The following is a 15952-nucleotide window of genomic DNA, read 5'->3' on the forward strand; positions in this document are numbered from 1 at the left end:
AACTTTTCAGACTCGTTGGACAGGTAGTGCTTAGATATCCGGGTTTATACTTATTACACAGCTATCCATACACACAGCGACGGAGAGAGACTCTTTTAACTGATAATAGGGTAATCTTACTTATACCAAAAGCGTTAAGGTCTACGTTGTTCTTACTAGCTTCACATGATAAATACGTTCCCGATTTACGAATGTGTGTGATCACAGCAGAATTTGCAACAGGGTAACTCTCTTAGCAGGCCCCAAGATGATCTTTAACGTCTTTCTCAACAGTTAAAACAACTTTGTTCTTCTGAAGTCCAACAAAGACCTTTTTCTGGAGCTGGGACTCCTAATTGGGACGCTTGGCTAGCGTATGACTGTGACCAGAGTCCCACATTCAGGCTCTCGCACGCAAGAGTTCTGGACTCAGGGCCTCCTCAAAGCCAGCTGCCCAGGTCAGGGACTGACATGACTCGGGCCTCCCGCGTGTTCCCTGAATTGGCCTGCCTGCCAGCTCAGAGAGAGGATGAGGAGCGAATGTGTTTTAAAATGCAAATCAATCGGAAAGCTCTTCCGGGAAACCTGACCCACCTGGAACAGTGTCAATAGTAGAGGGGAACCCCTGGTATTAAATAAAGACCGCCCACCCCAAATTTAGGGAAATTGGATTGTTTCCCTGACATACACGATGATTTCTATCTCTGTCATAGCAGAAGACAGAAGTACAGGAATTGCCTGCTGCTCCGATATTAAGACGAGTTTCAGAAAGGTTCCCTTTTCTCTTCCGTTCAATAGAGAAGCGATAGGAGGGCCAGGAACGCACTGACATTTTCTTGCTCTGTTGGGATTCATTGGATTCCGTTACCATTTAATCTAGCGATTCTGCGCTAGTACTCAAGTGAGAAACTGCAGTTGTGTGTTCATTCCCAAATAATTTGAGTCCACAGCAACCATGAGCTAGTTTCTTCTTAATTCAAGTGGAAATCCAGTTCATTCAGGGGACCTGCTCCGCAGGTGCGGATCTCTGTCTACTTAATGTTCTCTGGAGACGAAGAACAAAGAGCTTGTGACAGGTTGAAGGTCAGGGGTCTCCTGTCCAGATACGTTCTGACAGTGTTTTATTCAATGTGGTGATACCTGGCCCTCCCACGTCCTCGGCACCTGTCGTGCGTTAGGTAACGGCATTTTTTTCCTGAGGAAATGGCTCAATCTAAGATATGGTGTTAGGGTTAGTCTCTCTGCCCTGTTTCAGCCTTTCAACCTCTAATGCGTGTTGCATTCTTTCTAAGTTCCTGGAGGCTGGCCCATTTTCAAGCCTTCGTTACTCATTGCCATTGATATTAACCGTGCAGAAAAATTTAGGTTCACGCCAAAACCTTCCCCAGAAGTTCATAGCAGCTTTATGCATAGGGGACATTATAAAAACCAAAAACTGTCCTTCAGTAGGTAAGTGGTTAAACTCTGGTGGCACTTTGTCTCCTTCTCCCGGGTCCCAGCCTAGGTGCACAGTGTCCCACCATCAGATCATGCCGCCACACACTCACCCCCGGCTCCATTCCCCAGGAGGAGAAGGCAGGTGCAGGAGAGCAGGGCCCTGTGCCCCTCTGGGCGGAGGGGACAGGCCCGCAGCAGCCTCTGTGCTCCCCAACCGCCCACCCTCAGAGGCCGGAGCTCAGTCGTGGTCGTCGCTGCTCTTCCAGACTGTGACAAGGACAGAGGGAGGGCGACGCTGGGCCGAGAGGGTTGCGCAGGCCCATCTCCACGGCAGCTTCAGCAGGGACAGAAGAAGCTCCTGGGGCAGCGTCATCTATTCCCACCAAGAGCTCGGGGTGCGGGGCAAGCTTTCCCGCTCCGGACTCAGGGCCAGCACTGCCCCACACTCCCCTCCCCGCCCTGTGACCTGTGACTCTGTCTCTACACTTCCCGGAGCCTCTGCAAACCCCCTCCCTACAGCCCCAGAAGCTCAAGGGCCAGAGAACGCAGGAGAGGACGGGTGGGGCCCATCCTGGGCTGGGGTCTAGAGGTTTTGCTCATCTGGGAATAGCCTAAAGCTTCCGTTTGTTTTTGTAAGGATGGCGTGATGGGTACTTCGCGTGCAATGAGGGAGTTGGGGCCAGGGCGCGTGAGCCACGCTGCAGTCAGCCTCCCCCCATGGCCCTGCCCCTTCTGGAAGCCACAGTAGACACTCAGGGAGGGCGGAGCCTGACCCTGCTTCTACCCCTAGCAGGGCGAGACGGAGGCCACCAGGTCTCAGGGGAAAAAAACATGTATTTGGGGGAAATCGGGGTTGGAAGGCACCATCAGCACAGAGGGTGAGGTCAGGAGAAAAACCAGAAGTCCTTGGCGAACCCTCAGTCTGTCTCCCAGCGCCCAGACAAAGGATGATACTGTGGATGGCGCCTGAACAGCCCTGCCATCCGACGCCGAGCTGCGTGTGACCCGTGCCTGGCTCTGGGCGGTGGCTGACGCGGGCTTGCCTTTGCAAGGGGCTCCTCTGGTGCTTCCTCCTTGTTGGGCCTCAGGCAGGGCAGGAGGCGTCTCAACATTTTTCTGAGAGGGCTGACGTGAAAAACCTCTTCTTTTTCCGGCAGGGCCTGGAGGGGTTTGGTCCCGAGGGCGTCTCCTGTTCCTCCGACCTGGCTCCAAGACTGGGACCCTGACTCGCCCTCCAGTGTTGCCACCCCACGGCAGGGCTCTGGTGACGCCCCACCTCCACTCTCTTTCAGAGGCTCGTTCCTGGCCATTGCTGACCCTGGACTCAGGTGTAGACGGCCTTGCTCGGCCCCCACGACCGTCCCGCTCTGCCCATTTCTGTCCGAGAGGCTGAATGCGAAGCTCGGAGAAGGCGGCCGGCCCTGCTGTCCCATCAGAGAGGCCTCGGAGGGCCCACAGCCATTGCCAGGTAGGGTCCCTCCCGGGGCCTTCTGGTTTTCCTCACTCACAGGGGAAGTTGAAGGGAGGGGAGGGGCCAGGCGCGGAACTGATGCTTTTGTGGTCAAAGTCTTATGTTTCTCTCCTGGGTGGGGCTCAAGAGGTTTTCCCGAGAACTCTGCACTGTCGGCCTTCAAGCGGGTGCCGGAATCACGGGTGGCAGAGGAGGGAAAAGTAGACCGTGGAAGGGCCAAGGGTTGAGCCTCACTTGCGTTCAGCTCAGCCGACTCCAAGGACGGGAAGGGTGGGCGCCAGCGGACATTCAGCCCAGACGTGATACTGGGTGCTTCGAGCATCTGAGGGCTGCCTGGGGCGTCTTGTTCTTCTTTCTCTGGCCAGGCCTTCGTCTGTGTTCTTTTCCTGATTTCCATCTTGAGCAGCTTTGGCGCATCAGGGTTGGCAAGTGAGGGGCTCTCCGTCTCTCCCTCCCTGTGTGTGGGGCCTCCCCGGAATGAGGCCACTGGTCGGTGGCAGGACAGGTGCCCTTGCTGGGACTGGAGGTGCGCTGACCCGGGGAAGAACAAGACCTTGATCATGTGCCACTGCGAGAGGAACTCGACGCGCCAGCTCATGCGGCCGTGGCCTGAGTTGGGAAATGGCCAAGAGGAGTGAGCTGGAGCTGTGCTCATGGCAGTAGTGTCCGGTGGGATTCTGGTCAAGTCAGCTGGAGGTTCCGCCGGCAGGGTGGAGGCCAGAGGTATAGGGGTGTGGGTCAGAGGCCCCAGGGAATGTGCTGGAGTCATGGTGAGAGTAGCACCTGCCACAGGCTTTCCGCGTGGCTGCTGGGCTCTGGCGTATGCTGTGTTGCTCGCCTCCCCAGGGTAGCCTTGACATGATGAGCGATGGGAGCATCCCTTGGAAGACAGCCTCCCTGGGGAGCTGCGGGAGCCAGGAGGCACAAGCTGCAGCCGGGAGCAGAGGGGCCCGGGACAGCAGGGCAGTCCAGGCGGGGGTGGCCCCTTGGGAGCCATGGCCCTCCATGGCCCCACCTCCACTTCACCAAATTCTCCTGCTCTGCCTCACCGCAGGCCTTTGGCCACCCCTGTCCCCGTGGCTCCCCTCCCAGCTCAGCCCCAAGCTGCCTGCAGCCCTGGGGCCACACCAGAGACTCTGGGAGCAAGAAGTCCGGGAGAGAAGGGCAAGATCCCTTACCTGTGCGAAAGCGACACCTGGCCCCGCACTTCTGCCAGGCCCTTCCCAGCAGCTCTGGGAGCTAGAAATCAGGAGACTGGGTCACAGCACTGAAAGCGGGGCAGGGGCGGTGGAGAGGGCTCTTACAGGAGGCTGCGTGCACTGTGCCTTTAGGGGAGTCTGTTGGGAGGTCAGACTGTCGAACCCGGGCACCAGTGTCCAAGGCCACCGGATCCCTGATGGGGCTGGCAAGGCTGCTGATGGGTTGAGCTATGTCATTGACCACGCGCTTCCACCTCCACCACAGCCCACGTGCCCCGGCTGGACGAGACCCTGTTCCAGGCCCCTCCTGGCCCGGGCCCTGGTTCCCAGCACAGAATGTGGCAAGTCCTCAGGTTTTCGTCTCCCTCCCGCAAACCTCCCTGAGTGTTCTGTTTCCTGAGGGACGGGTTCTGCCCCTGGCATCCTCGAGCCCGTGGAGCTGGGCGCTCAGGGACAGGAGATGGGGGCCAGCTCTGGGGCACGGGGCTGAATGGCAGGAGCTTACCTTTCAAAGCTCCCCTTTTCTTCCTGCTCCTGCTGCTCTTCCCTCTGGGCTCCACTTGACGCTGAAATGAGAGAAAAAAGAAGCAGCTGTGGGGGCTCCCTCTCCTATCTCTGGACCAGCCGTGGACACTTAGCGTTTATGAGGAAGACGACTGCCTGCACTCAGCTCCTGGCGCCCGGGGGTGTTTCTTTCCTTTTACTCGTTTTTGAAGTGGAGACTAGAACGTGAAACGGATCTTTGGTGTCTTCCTTCTTTGGAGAACGTGAGGAAGGATGATTTTCTATGTGAGACCCACCATGGATTTCTTTCGTCACTGTTCCTCTGTTCAAGAATCACGCACATTCGCAGACGTCCAGAAGCCTCTGAGCTTCCTCGGGGAGGACTCTGCTTCCCGAGGCCCGAGCCCCACTCCAGACCCTGCCTGGAGGCTCTCGGGGGCTCAGCACTGCCCTCAGATCAGCCCCGACAGAGGAAAGGCCTGCTCAAGACGCCTGCCCCAGGAAGGCGGTGGGGGAACCAGAGCTCAAGACCCGTCCTCCCACGCAGATCCCACTCAGCATCCCTTCCTCAGCCGCTGGTCACTGGACTGGGGACTTTCCCTGGAGCCCTCTACCACACCTGGACTCCTGCTCTGAGATCTTCCGAGGGAAATCCTCGTGCCCTCTCTAATCCCTGCTCGCCCAGCCTGGCTTGTCCGTGGAAGGAGGATGTTGTATTCTCTGCCAGTTCCGGAGTCCCTCTACTTTGATTCAGAATCTTGGAAATGACAGTAGAACAGAAGAGAGACTCATCTTCTGGTGGGTCTCTGCCCAGGGTTTCTTACCTTCCTTATGTTTCTGCGTTCACAAGGTGGTCGCGAGGATGGATTCCTCTGCAGGGAGGGAAGGCGCAGGAGGAAGAGCCCCAGTCCACACAGGAAGGGGAGGATGGTCCCAATCACCCAGGAAGTGGAACTGGAGCTCGGCCAGGTAGCAAAGAGGCTTTTCAGAAACATGAGAGGATTCTGCATGTCAGAAATGCAGTGCTGCCCTCAGGCAACTGAGCTCTGGGAGTGGCTTGGAGATTATTACCCCAGGCCCCCATGACAGAAGTGCGGCCTTGTCACAAAGGGCTCTTGAGGGCTGCGGAGGGGACAGCAGGGGAGCAGGCTGGACCAGAGCCCCTCCCCCACCCTCTAGCCTACGTCTCCCTCCCTCTACCCTCCTGGGCCTTCGAGACCTTAGCTAGTTTTCTATGTCTTCCCCCTGGAAGCCAGAGGTCACCGGGTTCCTTGCGTCTCCTGGATTCTTGGTTTGAAGCCAGCTATCTCATGGCCTTCGAAAGTCTGAAGTTCTCCCAGGAATTTGATCTAGTTCCCAGGGATTCATACCCTGATCCTCCTCTGTCCTCAACTCTGATTGCTGTTTTCACCTCACCTAGTGACTTTGTGTGTGTGTGTGTGTGTGTGTGTGTGTGTGTGTGTGTGTGAGGACACTGAAGTGCCAGTCTCCTAGCTGATTTCAATTATGCAATTCAGTGTTCTCGACTGTAGTCACCACGCCAGACATTAGAACCTCCGACGTTTTTCATCTGAGAGCTGAAAGTTTGTCTCCTTTCACCTGCCTCTCTCTATTTCCCCCACCCCACAGCCGCTGGCCACCACTTTTCTATTCTCTGTTTCCATGAGTTGACCTTTCTTTTATAGTTTTCCGAGTTCACGTGTAAGTGAGCCCAGGCAGTATCTGTGCTTCTCTGTCTGGCTCGTTTCATTGAGCATAACGCCCGCCAGGTTCATCCATGTTGCGCAAATCTCAGCTCCATTTGTCCACATAACAAGCTTTTGGTTTCGTCAATCTGCAAGTCCCACTTTACTTTGCACTTATTTGGTTTTGAATACGAACGTTGTTATTGTTTCCACCAACCTTTGCCATCTTCACTCCGAACGACTCACCCCCAAATTGAAACTAATCATTTATTATTTAACGTAAGCATACTAAAAGTTTAAGTAATTAAACCTCCCAATGATGTGTTTTGTGTCAGTAGCGTTTCTGCTTCTGCAGTGAGAAAGCCTTTACCAAGACTTATGGCACATGCTGGACACACACACACAGACACACACACACACACACGCCCGCACATACGCAGGCGTGGACACATTGGCACAGAACACTTCAGTATTTTCAAAGCAGAGAATTAAGCATATTCCCATTTTCTTTAATCTCTTATGTCGTCTTGACCCCATTTCTTCTTACTCTGCCTCAAATAGACAGTCTTCAGTTTCCAGAGTCCAGACGGCTGTGTGGCCCAGCCCGAAGCCGGGCACGGCTCGAGTGAGCTGAAGTGCTGCTCTTGAGAGCGGACGTTGGGGCCGGGTCCGTGGCCCCGGTTGGAGTCCAGTCTGAGGCAGCCCTTTCTGGTCTCCCCGGTTTGCCCTCCACGCGATCTCTTTCTCAGAGTTGGCCTTGCCTTCCCCTTCCTGCCCCCTCCGGGCCCCCGGAGCCTCGAGTCTTGCCTGAACCTGTAGAAAGAGGGCCCTTCGAGTCCTAGAGGAATTCCCTGGTGACATCATCGGACATGCCTTTTTCAGTGAGAACTGGGGGTTCACTTAGGGATTGTACTTTTTGGTCAACGTGTTAACTTTTCAGACTCGTTGGACAGGTAGTGCTTAGATATCCGGGTTTATACTTATTACACAGCTATCCATACACACAGCGACGGAGAGAGACTCTTTTAAGTGATAATAGGGTAATCTTACTTATACCAAAAGCGTTAAGGTCTACGTTGTTCTTACTAGCTTCACATGATAAATACGTTCCCGATTTACGAATGTGTGTGATCACAGCAGAATTTGCAACAGGGTAACTCTCTTAGCAGGCCCCAAGATGATCTTTAACGTCTTTCTCAACAGTTAAAACAACTTTGTTCTTCTGAAGTCCAACAAAGACCTTTTTCTGGAGCTGGGACTCCTAATTGGGACGCTTGGCTAGCGTATGACTGTGACCAGAGTCCCACATTCAGGCTCTCGCACGCAAGAGTTCTGGACTCAGGGCCTTCTCAAAGCCAGCTGCCCAGGTCAGGGACTGACATGACTCGGGCCTCCCGCGTGTTCCCTGAATTGGCCTGCCTGCCAGCTCAGAGAGAGGATGAGGAGCGAATGTGTTTTAAAATGCAAATCAATCGGAAAGCTCTTCCGGGAAACCTGACCCACCTGGAACAGTGTCAATAGTAGAGGGGAACCCCTGGTATTAAATAAAGACCGCCCACCCCAAATTTAGGGAAATTGGATTGTTTCCCTGACATACACGATGATTTCTATCTCTGTCATAGCAGAAGACAGAAGTACAGGAATTGCCTGCTGCTCCGATATTAAGACGAGTTTCAGAAAGGTTCCCTTTTCTCTTCCGTTCAATAGAGAAGCGATAGGAGGGCCAGGAACGCACTGACATTTTCTTGCTCTGTTGGGATTCATTGGATTCCGTTACCATTTAATCTAGCGATTCTGCGCTAGTACTCAAGTGAGAAACTGCAGTTGTGTGTTCATTCCCAAATAATTTGAGTCCACAGCAACCATGAGCTAGTTTCTTCTTAATTCAAGTGGAAATCCAGTTCATTCAGGGGACCTGCTCCGCAGGTGCGGATCTCTGTCTACTTAATGTTCTCTGGAGACGAAGAACAAAGAGCTTGTGACAGGTTGAAGGTCAGGGGTCTCCTGTCCAGATACGTTCTGACAGTGTTTTATTCAATGTGGTGATACCTGGCCCTCCCACGTCCTCGGCACCTGTCGTGCGTTAGGTAACGGCATTTTTTTCCTGAGGAAATGGCTCAAATCCAAGATACCGTGTTAGGTTTACTCTCTCTGCCCTGTTTCGCCCTTTCAGCCTCTAACCCGTGTTGCATTTGCTTGTGAGATCCTGGAGGCGGGTTCATTTTCACACCATCACTGCCATTGATACTTACTGGGCAGGCAAATTTCAGTTCACCCAAAAGCCTTCACAGAGAAGCTCATGGCAGGTTTATTTCTAAGGGGTGAAATCGTAAAAATCAAAAAATGTCATCCGGTAGGTAAGCGGTTAAACTCTAGTGGCACTTTATTCTCCTTCCCCGGCGTCCCACCCTAGGCGCACAGTGTCCCACCCACCGTCAGGTGGTGACCCCACACACTCACCCCCGGCTCCGTTCCCCAGGAGGAGAAGGCAGGGGCAGGAGAGCAGGGCTCTGAGCTCCTCTGGGCAGAGGGGTGAGGCCCACAGCAGCACGCGTGCTCCCCACCCGCCCGCCCTCAGAGCCGGGAGCGCAGCCATCCTTGTCGCTGCTGCTCCAGACTGTGACAAGCACAGAGGGACGGGGACGCTGGGCCGAGAGGGATGCGCAGGCCCATCTCCACGGCCGCTTCAGCAGGGAGAGGAGCAGCTCCCGGGGCAGCGTCCTCACCTATTCCCAGCGAGAGCTCGGGGTGCAGGGCAAGCTTCCTCGCCCTCCGGACTCAGGGCCAGCACTGCCCCACACTCCCCTCCCCACTCTGTGACCTGTGAGCCTGTCTCTACGCTTGCTGGAGCCTCTGCAAAGCCCCTCCCTACAGCCCCACAAGTTCAAGGGCCAGAGAACGCAGGAGAGGACAGGCGGGGCCCATCGTGGGCTTGGGGTCTTAGAGGTTTTGCTCATCTGGAAAGAGCCCAAAGCTTCCATTGGTTTTTGTAAGGACGGTGTGATGGGGACTTGAGGTGCAATGGGGGAGCTGGGGCGAGGGCAGGTGAGCCACGCTGCAGTCGGCCTCCCCCCATGGCCCTGTCCCTTCTGGAAGCCAAAGCAGACGCTCAGGAAGGGCGGAGCCTGACCCCGTTCTTTCCCCCTAGCAGGGCACAGACAGAAGCCACGACCTCTAGGGAGAAAACAAGTGTATTTGGGGAAAATTGGGGTAGGAGGACAGCATTAGCACGGAGGGTGGGATAAGGAGCAAAACCAGGTTTTCTGTTCGTCCGCTTGCCCGTTCGGGCAGAGAAGCGTTCCTACGAGGAAAGCTGTGTCAGGCACAGTCTGCTCATCCCGGGAGAGGCATATCTGAGGAGAGCGTGGCGGGTAATGGATTGGCTGAGGCAGCTGCCACCCTCAGCCCAGGCTGGCAGGGTTTGGCCGGGGACCGCGGCTGCCCGGATGGCAGGGTCCCGTCGCCATGCCTGCTCTGATCCATCCCCTCGTATTCGGACAGTTGTGGTCCCTGGAGGTGGGTTGGGGACTGTCCTCTGTGATTGTTCTCCTCTGCTCTGGGGAGGAGGGAACGTCGTGGTGACAGGTATGTCCGGCTTGCCAGGCCTGAAATGGGTTTTGCGATGCTTCTGCTGGGAGGCCAGAAGTTCTCGGCCAGCCTCAGTTTCCCTCCCAGGACGCAGACACAGGATGTCACTGTCGATGGCGCCTGAACAGCCCCGCCATCCGACGCCGAGCTGTGTGTGACCCGTGCCCGGCTCTGGGCGGTGGCTGAGGCGGGCTTGCCTTTGCGAGGGGCTCCTCTGGTGCTTCCTCCTTGTTGGGCCTCAGGCAGGGCAGGAGGCGTCTCAACATTTTTCTGAGAGGGCTGTCGCGAGGATCCTCTTCCTTTGCAGGCGGGGGCTGGAGGGGTTTGGTCTCGAGGGTGTCTCCCACGTCCCCGACCTGGCTCCGAGACTGGGACCCTGACTCCCCGTCCAGTGTTGCCACCCCGCGGCAGGGCTCTGGTGAGGCCCCACCCCTGCTCTCCTCCCGAGGCTCTTCCCTGGCCACGGGGGACCCTGAAGTCGGCCCCCGACGGCCTTGCTCGGCCCCCACGAAGGTCCCACCCCGCCCTTTTCTCTCTGAGAGGCCGCGTGGGAAGCTTGGAGAAGGCGGCCGGCCCTCCTGTCCCGAGAGAGAGGCTTCTGAGGGCCCACTGCCATCGCCAGGTAGGGTCCCTCCCAGGGCCTTCTGATTTTCCTCACACACAGGTGAGGGAGCAGGGAGGGGACGGGCCAGCCTGGGAACTGATGGTTTGGTCGTCCAAGTTAAGACCTGGTCACCCGGAGGAGGCTCAAGAGGTTTTCCCGTCAAGTGTGCAGAGTCAGCTTTCGAGGGGGCCCCAGAATCACAGGTGGCTGCGGGGGGCAGAGGGGACCGTGGAAGGGCCGAGGGTTGAGCCTCACATGCTTCCAGAGCTGCAGGCCCCAAGGGCAGGAGGGGTAGGCCCCAGCGGAAATTCAGCCCAGACGTGATAGTGTGTGCTGGGAGCATCTGAGGAGTGCGTGGATCGTCTTGTTCTTCTTCCCAGACCTCCGTTTGCATGCTCTCCGTGATGTCTGTCTCGAGCAGCTTCTGGGCGTCAGGGTTGGCGACTGAGGGGCTGTCGGTCTCTCCCTCCCTATGTGTGGGGCCTCCCCAGAATGAGGCCACTGGTGGGTGGCAGGACAGGGGCCCTTGCTGGGACCCGAAGTGCGACGGCACGGGGAAGAACAAGACCTGGATCGTGTTCCAGCGGGAGGGGAACGTTTCAACGCGACAGCTCACGCGGCCGTGGCCTGAGTTGGGAAATGGCCAACACGAGTGAGCTGGGGCCGAGCTCGTGGCAACAGGGCGTAGTGGAGTGGTGGTCAGGGCCGAGGGCGGTTCTGCTGGCAGGGTGGAGGCCCAAGGTAGAGTGCGCTGGGTGAGAAGAGCCAGGGAAAGTGCTGGAGCCGTGGTGAGAGGAGCACCTTGCACGGGCTTCCCGCGTGGCTGGCGGACTCTAGCAGACGCTGTCTTGCACGCCTCCCCAGGGGAGGCTTGAGATGTCAAGCGATGGAAGCACCCCTTACAAGACAGCCTCCCCGGGGAGCTGCGGGAAACAAGATGCACAAGCTGTAGCCAGGAGCAGAGGGCCCTGGGACAGCAGGGCAGGCCAGGCCAGGCCAGGTGCGGGTGGCCCCTTGAGAGCCATGGCCCTCCCTGGCCCTCCCTTCACTTCACCGAATTCTCCTGCTGTCCCTCCCCGCCAGGCCTCTTGCCACCCCCTGCCCCATGGCTCCCCTCCCAGCTCAGCCCCAAGCTGCCTGTAGCCCCGGGGCACGTCAGAGACTCTGCGAGGAAGAAGCCCAGGAGAGAAGGGCAAGATTCCTTACCTTGGCGAAAGGGACCTCAGGCCCCCCACTTCTGCCAGGTCCTTCCGGCCAGCTCTGTAAGCTAGAAATGAGGGCACTGGGTCACAGCCGTGAAGGCGGGGGCCTAGGGCTCTGGCAGGAGGCTGCGTGCAGTGTGCCTTTAGGGGAGACCGTTTGAGGTCAGACTCTGGAGCCCAGGCACCAGTGCCCAAGGCCACGGGATCCCTGACGGGGATGGCAAGGCTGCTGATGGGTTGAGGTTTGTCGTGGACCAAGTGCTTCAACCTCCACCACAGCCCACATGCCCCTGCTGGGCAACACCCTGTTCCGGACGCCTGCTGGCCTGGGCCTTGGTTCCGCGCACAGCATCTGGCAAGCACTCAGGTTTTCCTCTCCTTGCCGGGAGCCTCGCTGAGGGCTCTGTTTCCTGAGGGACAGGCTCTGTCCCTGGCATCCTCGAGCCCACGGAGCTGGGCGCTCAGGGACAGGAGGTGCAGGCCAGCTCTGGGGCACAGGGCTGAATGGCAGGAGCTTGCTTACCTTTCAAAGCTCCCCTTTTCTTCCTGCTCCTGCTGCTCCTCCCTCTGGGCTCCACTTGACGCTGAGGTGAGAGAAAAGACAAGAAACTGCGGGGTCTGAGCCCCAAGGCTCCCTCTCCTCTCTCTGGACCAGCCGCAGACGCACAGCGTTTGTGAGCGGGATGACTGCCTACCCTGAACTCCTGGGGCTCTGGGGTGTTCCTTCCCTTTTACTTCCTTTTGAAGTGGATAACTGAACACAAAATGGACGTTTGCTGTCTTCCTTCTCTGAGGATCGTAAGCAGGTCCCCATGTGGGACCAGCGTGCATCTTCTGTCACTGTTCCTCTGCTCGAGAAGCGCGCGCCTTCTCAGAGGTACAGGATCGTGTGAGCTTCCTCAGGGAGGACTCTGCTTCCTGAGGCTACAGCCCCACTCCAGGTCCTGCCCAGAGGCTCTCGGGGGCTCAGCTGTGCCCTCAGATCAACCACGACAGAGAAAAGGCCCGCCTGAGACACCTGCCCCGGGGAGGTGGCTGGGGAACGGGTGCTCAGGGCCTGTCTTCCCACAGATCCCACTCGGCATCCCGTCCGTGGCCACTGGTCGCTGGCCTCTGGGGCCTTTCCCTGGAGCCCTCTACCACACCGGGACTCCTGCTCGGAGGTCTTCGGACCGAAATCCCTGTGCCCACTCTCCCCCCTGCCCACCCAACCTGGCTGGTCTCTAGAAGGATGATGTTCTGTTCTTTCCCGTCCCTGGGGTCCCTCTAGTTGATTCAGAGAAGTGGAAATCACAGTAAAAGAGGAGAGAGACTCGTCTTCTGGTGGGTCTGGGTCCAGGATTTCTTACCTTCCTGACGTTTCTCCTTTTGTCAGTTGGTTGTGAGGGCGAATTCCTCTTGGGGGAGGGGGGGAAGAACAGGAGGAAGAGCCCCAGTCCATACAGGATGCGGAGGATGGTCCCAATCACCCAGGAGGCGGCACTGGAGCTCAAGCAGGTAGCAACAATGCTTTGTAGACGTAAGATAGGAGTTTCCATGTCTCAAGTCTAGTCCTACTCTCAGGCAACTGAGCGCTGGGAGTGACTTGGAGATTAGAACCCCACGCCCTCATCGTGGAACTGTGGCCGTGTCACGGGGGCTCCTGAGGGGGGAGGGGGGAGGGGCAGGCGAGAGGAGGGCAGCCGATTGGACCCCAGCCCCTGCGCCGCCAACTGGCCTCCAACTGCCTCCCTCCACCCTCCTGGGCCTTCTAGACCTTAGCTGGTTTTCTGTTTCTTCCACCTGGAAGCCAGCTGTCGCCCGGTTCCTTGCCTCTCCTGGATTCTTGGTTTGAAGCCACCTATCTCAGGGCCTTTGAAAGTCTGCAGTTCTCCCAGGAATTCGAGCTAGTTCCCAGGGACTCACACCCTCATTCTCCTCTGTCCTCAACTCCGACTGTTGTTTTCACCTCACTTATTGACTCTGTGTGTGCGTGCCAGGACACTGAAGTGCTGCTCTCTTAGCTGATCTCAGTTATAGAATGCAGCGTTCTCGACTCTAGTCACCACGTCAGACATGAGATCCTCAGAGCTCCTTGATCTCAGGGCTGAGAGTTGGTCCCCTTTGACCTGCCTCTCCCTCTCCCTCCCACTCCACAGCCGCTGGCCACCACTTTTGTACTCTCTGTTTCTGTGAATTGACCTTTCTTTTGTCGTTTTTCGAGTTCACGTGTTAAGCGACCCCAGGCAGTATCTGTCTTCCTCTGTCTGGCTTGTTCCACTGAGCGTAACGCCCGCCAGGTTCATCGATGTTGTGCCAGTCTCCACTCCATTTGTCCACGTAACAAGCTTTTGGTTTCGTCAATCTGGAAGTCCCACTTTATTTTACGCTTGTTTGGCTTTGAATATGAACGTTGTTATTGTTTCGATCAACCTTTGCCATCTTCACTCAGGACGACTCACCCAAAAATGGAAACTAATCATTTCTTACGGAACATAAGCATAATCAAAATTTAAGTAACTAAACCTCCCAGTAATGTGTTTTATGTTAGTCGCATTTCTACTTCTGAAGTGAGAAAGCCTTCACCAAGACTTATGGGACGTGCTGGACACACACACACACACACACACACAGACACACACACACGCGCGCCCATACATAACGCAGGCGTGGACACATTTGCACAGACCAATTCAGGCCTTTCCAACCAGAGAATTCAGCACATTCTCATTTTCTCTAAGCTTTTCTGTCGTCTTGACCCTGTTTCTTCTCATTCCGCCCGAAATAGACCGTCTTCCGTTTCCAGAGTTTAGACGGCTGTGTGGCCCAGCCCGAAGCCGGGCACGGCTCGAGTGAGCTGAAGTGCTGCTCTTGAGAGCGGACGTTGGGGCCGGGTCCGTGGCCCGGGTTGGAGTCCAGTCTGAGGCAGCCCTTTCTGGTCTCCCCGGTTTGCCCGCCACGCGATCTCTTTCTCAGAGTTGGCCTTGCCTTCCCCTTCCTGCCCCCTCCGGGCCCCCGGAGCCTCGAGTCTTGCCTGAACCTGTAGAAAGAGGGCCCTTCGAGTCCTAGAGGAATTCCCTGGTGACATCATCGGACATGCCTTTTTCAGTGAGAACTGGGGGTTCACTTAGGGATTGTACTTTTTGGTCAACGTGTTAACTTTTCAGACTCGTTGGACAGGTAGTGCTTAGATATCCGGGTTTATACTTATTACACAGCTATCCATACACACAGCGACGGAGAGAGACTCTTTTAACTGATAATAGGGTAATCTTACTTATACCAAAAGCGTTAAGGTCTACGTTGTTCTTACTAGCTTCACATGATAAATACGTTCCCGATTTACGAATGTGTGTGATCACAGCAGAATTTGCAACAGGGTAACTCTCTTAGCAGGCCCCAAGATGATCTTTAACGTCTTTCTCAACAGTTAAAACAACTTTGTTCTTCTGAAGTCCAACAAAGACCTTTTTCTGGAGCTGGGACTCCTAATTGGGACGCTTGGCTAGCGTATGACTGTGACCAGAGTCCCACATTCAGGCTCTCGCACGCAAGAGTTCTGGACTCAGGGCCTCCTCAAAGCCAGCTGCCCAGGTCAGGGACTGACATGACTCGGGCCTCCCGCGTGTTCCCTGAATTGGCCTGCCTGCCAGCTCAGAGAGAGGATGAGGAGCGAATGTGTTTTAAAATGCAAATCAATCGGAAAGCTCTTCCGGGAAACCTGACCCACCTGGAACAGTGTCAATAGTAGAGGGGAACCCCTGGTATTAAATAAAGACCGCCCACCCCAAATTTAGGGAAATTGGATTGTTTCCCTGACATACACGATGATTTCTATCTCTGTCATAGCAGAAGACAGAAGTACAGGAATTGCCTGCTGCTCCGATATTAAGACGAGTTTCAGAAAGGTTCCCTTTTCTCTTCCGTTCAATAGAGAAGCGATAGGAGGGCCAGGAACGCACTGACATTTTCTTGCTCTGTTGGGATTCATTGGATTCCGTTACCATTTAATCTAGCGATTCTGCGCTAGTACTCAAGTGAGAAACTGCAGTTGTGTGTTCATTCCCAAATAATTTGAGTCCACAGCAACCATGAGCTAGTTTCTTCTTAATTCAAGTGGAAATCCAGTTCATTCAGGGGACCTGCTCCGCAGGTGCGGATCTCTGTCTACTTAATGTTCTCTGGAGACGAAGAACAAAGAGCTTGTGACAGGTTGAAGGTCAGGGGTCTCCTGTCCAGATACGTTCTGACAGTGTTTTATTCAATGTGGTGATACCTGGCCCTCCCACGTCCTCGGCACCTGT

The 15952-nt window shown here is 55.9% G+C and overlaps 2 protein-coding genes across 2 annotated transcripts; both read right to left on the bottom strand.

Moving 5' to 3' along the window:
- Window positions 1-2235: 2235 nt before the first annotated feature.
- LOC138919845 (spermatogenesis-associated protein 31E1-like) lies at window positions 2236-5655 on the bottom strand. Its single transcript, XM_070246447.1, has 4 exons — window positions 5415-5655; window positions 4592-4652; window positions 4066-4126; window positions 2236-3792 (listed from the first exon to the last, which is right to left on the bottom strand). Exons 1-4 carry the CDS (start codon window positions 5598-5600, stop codon window positions 2334-2336), a joined length of 1767 nt encoding a protein of 588 aa, XP_070102548.1. The 5' UTR covers window positions 5601-5655; the 3' UTR covers window positions 2236-2333.
- Window positions 5656-9450: 3795 nt separating this feature from the next.
- Window positions 9451-13584, bottom strand: LOC138919889 (spermatogenesis-associated protein 31E1-like). Its single transcript, XM_070246491.1, has 4 exons — window positions 13019-13584; window positions 12193-12253; window positions 11674-11734; window positions 9451-11390 (listed from the first exon to the last, which is right to left on the bottom strand). The coding sequence occupies exons 1-4, from the start codon at window positions 13205-13207 to the stop codon at window positions 9968-9970; spliced, it is 1734 nt and encodes a 577-aa protein (XP_070102592.1). The 5' UTR covers window positions 13208-13584; the 3' UTR covers window positions 9451-9967.
- Between the last annotated feature and the right edge of the window lie 2368 nt (window positions 13585-15952).

This window comes from Equus caballus, chromosome 21 (assembly GCF_041296265.1).
Source record: "Equus caballus isolate H_3958 breed thoroughbred chromosome 21, TB-T2T, whole genome shotgun sequence".
NCBI lineage: Eukaryota > Metazoa > Chordata > Mammalia > Perissodactyla > Equidae > Equus > Equus caballus.

Excerpts from the sequence above, each read along its gene's own strand:
- LOC138919889 (XM_070246491.1), bottom strand. The coding sequence starts at position 13,207 with ATGGAAACTCCTATCTTACGTCTACAAAGCATTGTTGCTACCTGCTTG. Across the intron at positions 12,254-13,018 it reads AAAGGAGAAACGTCAGGAAG|CGTCAAGTGGAGCCCAGAGG; the intron begins GTAAGAAATCCT and ends CTCTCACCTCAG. Across the intron at positions 11,391-11,673 it reads CTGAGGTCCCTTTCGCCAAG|CTCCCCGGGGAGGCTGTCTT; the intron begins GTAAGGAATCTT and ends TGTTTCCCGCAG.
- LOC138919845 (XM_070246447.1), bottom strand. The coding sequence starts at position 5,600 with ATGCAGAATCCTCTCATGTTTCTGAAAAGCCTCTTTGCTACCTGGCCG. Across the intron at positions 4,653-5,414 it reads AACGCAGAAACATAAGGAAG|CGTCAAGTGGAGCCCAGAGG; the intron begins GTAAGAAACCCT and ends CTCTCATTTCAG. Across the intron at positions 4,127-4,591 it reads GAAAAGGGGAGCTTTGAAAG|CTCCCAGAGCTGCTGGGAAG; the intron begins GTAAGCTCCTGC and ends CCTGATTTCTAG.